At 39.4% G+C, this 8,366-nt stretch overlaps 1 protein-coding gene across 1 annotated transcript in view; it reads right to left on the bottom strand.

Moving 5' to 3' along the window:
* The window catches only part of Kat6a (lysine acetyltransferase 6A), an 84,074-nt gene that overhangs the window by 33,951 nt on the left and 41,757 nt on the right, over positions 1-8,366 (bottom strand). The window contains 3 exon segments of the mRNA XM_029481030.1: positions 1,761-1,842; positions 2,326-2,441; positions 6,919-7,027. Coding sequence (XP_029336890.1) covers positions 1,761-1,842; positions 2,326-2,441; positions 6,919-7,027 — 307 coding nt within the window.

The raw sequence follows: 8,366 nt of genomic DNA, 5'->3' as shown, positions 1-8,366 counted from the left end.
CAATGGACAATGACTAAAGCAATAAATGATCATCCATAAGATAAAAAAATTCGTGTATTGCTGCTGATTTAAGTAATTTAATAAATAAATAGCAGCAGTTATTTATGTCAGAATTTCACTTAGTCAATTTAGAAAGAATGGTGGACTTAAGATCTGCATAGGCAAGAAAGATTGACAGTTGCTGGTTAGTGGGCAAAGGGAAACCAATCAGGCTTCATTACAACTTAGTCATCAAGGTAACATTACTAGTACTAAGGAGNNTCCGGGCACCTCTCTGTTGTGATACAAGAGGAAGCACAAAGCTCAGTGTCATGAGAAATGGAAGGGCTTCNGTGAAGGAGCAGTCTAGTGCTCTCCAAACCTGTCAAAACCGGGAAAGCAGAGTCTGAGTAATTATCACAGGCTGAAGACCGTCGAAGCAGCTTGACANTGAGTGTCAGATCCTAAACGGATNCTGAGAATTCTAATGAGGCCTCCAGACTATGGTGAATCACATCCACACTGGCTGCTGGATTCTGTGTCTTATGGCTTTTGTAAAATAGTAACAATAGGGAGCTATGTACCTTTGTTGTACCCGCTTTCTCTAAGCTATTATAACTTTTATAGAAGTGAAATGTACAGGAGAAACTCATGGAAACCTCTGAAAGATTCTGAAGACAGCCTCATGTCTCAATTTCAAATAAATGCAAAGGAGAGGGAAAGAGAGTTATTCATACAGATTTAGGGTGTTTCTAGAGGTGACAACAGGATGTCCTAAGAGTAACTAAAGGAAGACATATAGATAGCTGTAAACTATGGCTGAGTCCCTTTCTACCTCTAAGCAGACATTACCACATACCCTACAGGTGTTACACTATAACACTAGGTATTTATAGGTATTACACTATACATGTTACCCTATAGGTGTTATACTACACTTGTTATCCCACAGGTGTTTNTTACTTAGGGAACAGACAGATCAAAAGCAAGAGTTGAAATAGAATCTATGGAAGTGGAACATGGAAAACAGGGATTCCAACTGAACTGAAATATTCTCTGCCACCACAACCCACTGGGTTATTTCTCTGAATGTTTTTTTCTTTCCAAANTGTGAAACAGGGTCAGGTTATGAAAAGTTAGCTAGATTGGCCTTGAACTCACTTAGTTCAGGCAAGCCTTAAATTTATGATGCCCATCTCTCAGAATCCCCAGAAGCGGGCAGTATAGGTCTATGCCGCCAGACATGGCTTGACATTTTCTTTTATCAGAAGTCTGACTGTATGATCACACAGTGCTCCCTGGAGCACTAGTAAGCAAAAGGCAGCTAGTTAAACCCCAGCAACACCTCCCAAGAACCAGCTGTCAAGAGAACCCAATGGCACTAACCGCTCCTCTCATGATCTGCATACTTACCTGGTCATAAGTCATGTATTTAATTTCTTTTAAGTTTTAAATACTTCAGGCCTGAGGCTAGGACCCTGAAAAGTGCTGGGTAGTGCTAAACCAACATAACCTAATACAGTTTTATTTCCTCCTGAGCCTCTAGCTAGAGACAAGCAAATATTTCAATATAAACCATCCTTCACAGATACTGCAGTGTTGACAATAAATACAAACATGTTAACTAGCCTTAACAAAAAGTATAGCCTACCTTTAAGATGTCAGCTGGCTTTTTATTTATACAATCTCAAAATGAGAATCAATTACTTTTCATCTTAACAGAAGATAAACTGTGGCTCCACTAGCGCCCTTTCAGTTTGATTTCAGAAGGAANGTCTCACCTTTTGGCATCCGTGTAAGTGGTGGGTCACAACACTCCATGTGAAAACCTCGGTCACATGAGTCACAAAAGAGCATGTTATCCTTTAAAAAAAGAAGAAAGAAAGAAAGGAAAAGGAAAAGATATTTCTGCTTAACCTTAAGAGACAGAAAAATTTTAGGACTTATCAAACCTAGGAAATTTCAAAGTTAATAACATTATAGTATTAAAAACTTTAATTAGTATTATCTTAGTAAGCAGTCTAAATTAGGAGAAATCTTTGGAGAAGAACTACAGGTTCAACATTTTCTAGCACAATAATAGGCAGGTAAAAGTTAACCNTGGTCTGTGGTAATAAAAATGAATAAGGATAACTTATAATTAACAAAAATTCATAAATCAATGTCTCTGTACTGCTCAAATTGGGAACGTTCGTTCTTGAGAATAGTTTAGTATCTCTGCAAATACATGATCAAGTTGCTTTACAAATTCCCCAGTCTACATCCACGTGAACAGTATTCCAGATGAATGGCATCTACCTGGAAAGGCACTGAATGGAGCAGCCGGGGAGAGGCCAAGATACTCACTGCATTTTTGCCTTGGTCACGACAGGAGCTGCACGTTTTACACTCAATGCACTGCCACCGTAAGGCCTTCACTCTCACTGTTAGCTCTGGGGAGAACTTTAAACACGATGGATGACCTAGCAAGATTGAAAGAGATTCAGTGATGAAAATCAACTAAACAAATGGTACAAAAAGGTAATTAAGCTAACTTTATCAGAGAAAGCAAGATACTCCTGGAAGCTTGCCACACAGTGTGCTATCAAAACTTGGCACTCCAAGTCAGATCTCCTAAAACCAAATTAACGCATCTGCCCACATTGTAAGCATAAAAATCACGTCCAAAGCCGTATTGAGCCTGCACCAAAGTACTGTTTGTACACGTGCTGGTATTTATATGAACACAAATATGCCCTAGCCACAAATAAGCCAAGCACACAAAACTTGATTTACACATTATTTTGTATATAATAACCTACAAAATAGAACTGCAAACGCCCTAGAGGATTGTGATGCATATTTACACCCACTCTTGACTCTCATTTAGAAATATTAAGAATTATTTGTTGATACAGACATGTATGTCACAGTGGGCATGTAGAAGTTAGAGGACAACTTAGTAGAGTCAATTCCCTTCTACTTCAACAAGGATCTGAGGAGTCACTAGACTTCCAGGGTGATCATCTTTACCCGATGAGCCATCTTACCAATCCAAATCATTTATTATTATAATACACATGTACTCACCATGTGAGCACATACATGCATGCACAAAGGTCAAAGGACAGTTTTCAGGAGTTGGTCCTTCCCTTCTTTCTGACAGGTGANTCTTACACATCATACTCACATTGCCTGGCTTGCTCATTTTCACCCTACTTAACAAACCATGTCACTGGCTACAATCTGATTTTTTAATGGGAACAGTTAAGTTTCATAATTTTTAAATGTAGGATAAAAACATGAAATTTTAAGTAATTACATGCTCATGGTTTAAGCTACTTAAGCTAAACCTAAAAGAAAAGCAGTATTTCTGCTGAGATCAGAATTTACAACAGCTGGAGAGATGGGGTGGAGGGAAGGGAATTCTCCCACAAGTTAGTATCACTTTGATCCTCCAGTTTTCAGACTCAATTAGGTCTTGTTCCACTCCTTTAGTCATCTTTCTTCTCTTGTGACAGAAGGGCTAGTTCAATCTCTCACACACCCCTTTTAGTTTCTAAAAAATTACCTCTTTTACGAGGTAGTAAGTTCATCATCAAAACATGGACACTGAAGAAAAGCAGGAGAGAAAGTGACCTACAAATATNATCTCTAGTAATAGCTACTTTCATGGTCTACCCTTCCAAAACTAGATGGAAGTCACAGCTATAGACCATGTAGTCTCCGTTTTGTTTTTCATTGTTTAATTCTAGTAAACTTCATATTCTTATTTTTCTAACTGATTATAGGCTACTGAATTGATGGTCATCTCCATGACCATTTCCCTATTGTTAAATACTCAATGGTTAGTTTTTTTTCAATTTGAAACAAAACTAGACATATCTTGGGAGCGAGTCTAATTGAGAAAATGCTTTCCTAAGACTGGTTTGTAGGCGGGTATGAACCACATTGTCTTGATTAATGATTGAAGCGTTGTGGTACCACCCTGAGCAGCTGATTCCTAGGTGCTGCAGGAAAGCAGGCTGAGCAAGCCAGCAAGCAGTACTCCTCCATGGCTTCTGCTTGAGTTCCTGCCCTGCCCTGCTTCAATGATGGACTGTGATGTATAATTGTAAGCTAAATAACATAAACCCGTTCTTCCCCCAACTTGTTTTTGCATAATACTTTATCCCAACAAGAGAAACCTTAACCAAGACATCCTGGTTATAGTTTTCTTATTTTAGATGAGCATCATGGGGGGAGAGAGGGGAGAAACTCCNGAAAGTAAAACTGGTAAGTGTAATGACAGTTTCAGTTTGATTGGTTGAAATGTATAGGCAAAGTTTTCTAAAAGTCATGGTGTCACATCCAATGCCACTAAGAAAGTATAAACACTCCCTTGTATTTCACTCTGAGTGTGCACAATTTTCAATCTATAGTGTTTAAACTCTAAAAACTTACATGTTCCTACTGTTTAGCATGCATTCCTGTTATTCTACAAGTGAAGCTTTTTTCATANACTCAGAAACTAATTTGCTCTTATGTAAGCCACTTGTTTCCAGACTTTTTTCTCTTTAGACTTTATGCTTAGAAATGTAAAAATACTTATTTTACTCATAAGGAATTTGGACCGTTCCCATTTTTAATGTAATTATTTTCTCCCAACTATTCTTGCTTTTTATTTGTCCATGTTTTACATATTGCTATGTTCAAGCTTTTCTCCCGTGGCCTCTATGATAATCTCCAAGGCCTTTCCCCTTATGTAGACTTGCTCACACACTGAGTAGGCTTGATCTGTGTAGCAATACAATACTGTAGAGATGACAGTATAACTTCTAATTCAAGACTCTTCCTTGGTGTGTATATGCTTAGATATGTGCTTAGAGAAAGTCAGCTGACATGGTGTGGATATCCACACAGCCTTAGCTACTGGTCCATATGGCAGAAAAAAAACAGGCTTCTTGTCACCAGGCAACAGCTTCAATCTGCCAGTCAGGTACACAGCCATTGTGGAAGCTTTAGGTGTCTGAAGCACAAATTAAAATCTTAAGTATGTCCTAGTATGACATTAAGTCAACTGCCTAGATAAGCCACTTCCAAATTCCCAACACATAGAAACAGTGAAAAACTAAAATATCTATCACTAACATAAGCTTCAAGGTCTTATATTAATTTATTTCTGTAACAATAGATAAGCTGTTATTTTTATAAACTTTTAAATTAAAAACCTAGCAAATTAAAAAAAAAATTACATCCCCAAACTAACCAGACCCAAAATCTATACATCTCAATAAATATTTCTGTCAGTTATAATAATCAGGAACTTCAAACTGGATTTTACACTTTCACTATCAAATATTTTTATGCATTTATCCACTACTAGGAATGAAAAATTCTTGACAGTAAGCACTGGAAAAACAATTAACTTTATGCCCTCTTTCATAATCCATAAAATTAATTTCTGAGAAGGGCTCCATTATTAAAATAGTTAGGCTATCACTACACTGTACAGCATGCTGCTATATTCTCTTCTAATCACAATGAAACCTACCCAGAATTCATTTTTGCTTATTCGACTGTACTATATATGGTCTCTCATCTTCTTCTACAGCTTCTAGAAATACAAAAGCAGGCGCTGGGACGCAGCTCACTTGGTGAGGTACTTGNCTGATCTGTGTAAAGCCCTGGGTCCCGCTGCCAGCTGAGGAGCAGGTGCAGCAAAGCTAACCCTTTTCCTTACAGACGCCTTCCCACCTACACTCTAACGCACTGGGCACGCTCTGGGGATCGATGGGGCAGAAATGAGACCACGATCATCTTCCCTCTCCCTCTAGTGCGGTTTCAGAGTGAGGAGCAAAGTTGTGAAAACAGCAGTGTCCTACTGTGCAACAGGTGGTGAAGATAGTCAGATCCGCATCTCAGGATCCAGAACCTCTAAGGTCCATGAAGCCCTCCTTTTCCACCTCTCCNTAGTGGAGAAAGACAGGGCAACCTCNCAGTCTGGCTGTCACTTCTGCAGGAGCCTTAGGCTCCAAAGCCTACCTAACTTATCAGCCCTTCCAACTACCTCACAAATACCCAACTCAACATCCAATTTGTCTTCTCTTTTCTGGTTCAAATCCTGAATGTTATTGTTAAAAAGCACTAAAAATGAAAACAATCATTACAGATAATGACTTATTAAAACCTTCCTGTAAAGTCTTGTGCATTCTTAAATGTACAGTAAGAATATCTGTGGAACCTGCAAATTAGATGATTCTGAAAATTTTTCTTGTAGGCCCAGGACTTCTTAGGCTCAAAAACCCCAGTGTCAACAACATTCCAATGTAACAATCTGGAAAAACAAATCTTATCTTTCTGGTTCTATGTATCAAGCCTGAGACAAATCAAGAATGAAAGTAATTATGTCATACTGTGTGCACACCTAAGTGGACAGGCACACACACATGAGCGGAAGCTGTCTGACCCTTGGCTGTAGTTCCTGAGGAGCCATCCACCATTTTCTGAGACAGGGTCTCACTGGCCTGGAGTCCAGCTAGCAAGGCCCAGGATCTCCCTGTCCCCACCCAACAATACTGGGATTACAAATGCACATTCGCACCCTGGGCTTCATATGCTGTTGCAGGGGCTGAATCAGGTCTTTGAGTTTGCACATCAAACACTTCACTGACTGAGCTCTCACCAGCCTGAACTGTGTTTACTGAAAGATAAAATAAACTTTAAACTGACTGCTGTGACTTAAACAAGTACTCGATAATGACTGTAAGAAACAGAAAAATTCATAAGACATTTACAAANCACACCTGAAATGCAACTAACACTACATGTCAGCTACTCAGATCCCTCTGTAGTGTAAACAGCAACTCAGTTTCTNAAGACCAGAATTAGCTTAAAACATGCACGTGGCAAGGAAACCAGCTTCTCTAGGCAAGCTTGCCCTTGTCTGCAGCTGTACTGAAGGCAAACGGAAGCACATACCGCTATTGCCGCAGTCTGCGCAGGAGACGAGTTCCTCAGGCTGCTTCTCCCGGTTCTGCTCTTTTGTACCAAGACAGAAGCTACAGATGGGGATTGGTTCAGCAACCGGCTGCAGAGAAAAACAAAGATGATTCCACTACTCGAACGTTTTGTAGTATGAGCATACAATTGAAGTTAGTTTTACATTCAATTCTAGGTTTATATAACTATGAAACAATTTTATNATTCTTGGTAAAATTTCTACTTAGTAAATTCCCATAAAGCTTGCTTTTGCCTAAGTGTAAGCACAAAAAAATTCTGGGATACATGTGATCTGGAAAAACAAACATATAAGCTTAATGTAGGCCGGGGCACATTAAGCACTCTAAGAAACAAATGCTAAACACTATCATTCTATATAGTACTGGCACTAAGAGAGAAACTCTCCTGATGACTTGAAGGAGGACAAGGTCACTACTTCTTCCACTCCTGTTATACGTGGGCACTTAGTAGGCTGGTCAGAGGACAAGAGCATAAGAAGCAAATATAAGTATGTCTAAGCCTCTCTGAAGCGCTTCCCTACCCCCTACTAGTGATGGAGAGAAAGGTAATCCAGGCGGTCCTGAGAGGAAGGGCTCTGATGAACAGGCAGCTACGGCCAGTGTTTAAGGGCATAGATTTTGTGTAAGGGAAAGAAAAAGAAAACATAGCAGAAAAGGAGTAGATCATTTTGTGAAAACTGAAGAAATTGGTCTTTCAATATCAAAAATATGTACATTATTTTCCACATAAAGGTTTTTTTTAAGATTTTTTTTTAATGTGTATGATTGTTTTACCTACATGTACATATGTGCATTCATACGTGTCTGGTATTATGACTAGAAGAAGCTGTCAGATCTTCTAGAACTGGAGTTACAGATGGCTGTGGACCACCATGTGGTTAGAATTGAACCTGGGTCCTCCGCAGGAGCAGGATGCTTATAACTACTAAGCCATCTCCAGTCTGATATTTTCAATTTTTATCTATCAACAATAACCTTTAAAAGGCTAAGAGAGATTTAAGGTTGAAGAAGAGAATGAGACTTTTTCCACAATCACTGTGTACGTGCTTGTGTGCAGGGGTGCAGGTGTATGCCACTGTGTGCTTGTGGAGGACAGAGGGAAGCATCAGGTGGTTCTGGTCCTTGCCTTTTACCCTGTTGAGACACTGNGCTTCTGTTGTTTGCTCCTGCATTCACCAGGCTAGTTAGACCACCGACTTCTGGGTATTCTGTCTCCACTTTCCACCTCACTAGAGAAGCTGTTCAATGTAGGTGCTGAGGATCTGAATTTGGGCATTTATGCTTGCCTGGCATTTTACCCCCAAGCCATCTCTCAAACCTTTATTCTTCAGGCAAAAGAAAAGGATCAGTAAGAAGTACTGAGCCCAGTGAAGCTGAGTATGTAGCTCAGTTAGTGGAGTACTTGCC

Source organism: Mus caroli, chromosome 8, assembly GCF_900094665.2.
Source record: "Mus caroli chromosome 8, CAROLI_EIJ_v1.1, whole genome shotgun sequence".
NCBI classification, from domain to species: domain Eukaryota; kingdom Metazoa; phylum Chordata; class Mammalia; order Rodentia; family Muridae; genus Mus; species Mus caroli.
Note: the sequence above shows the minus strand (reverse complement) of the source record. Positions and strands in the feature narration are given on the sequence as shown.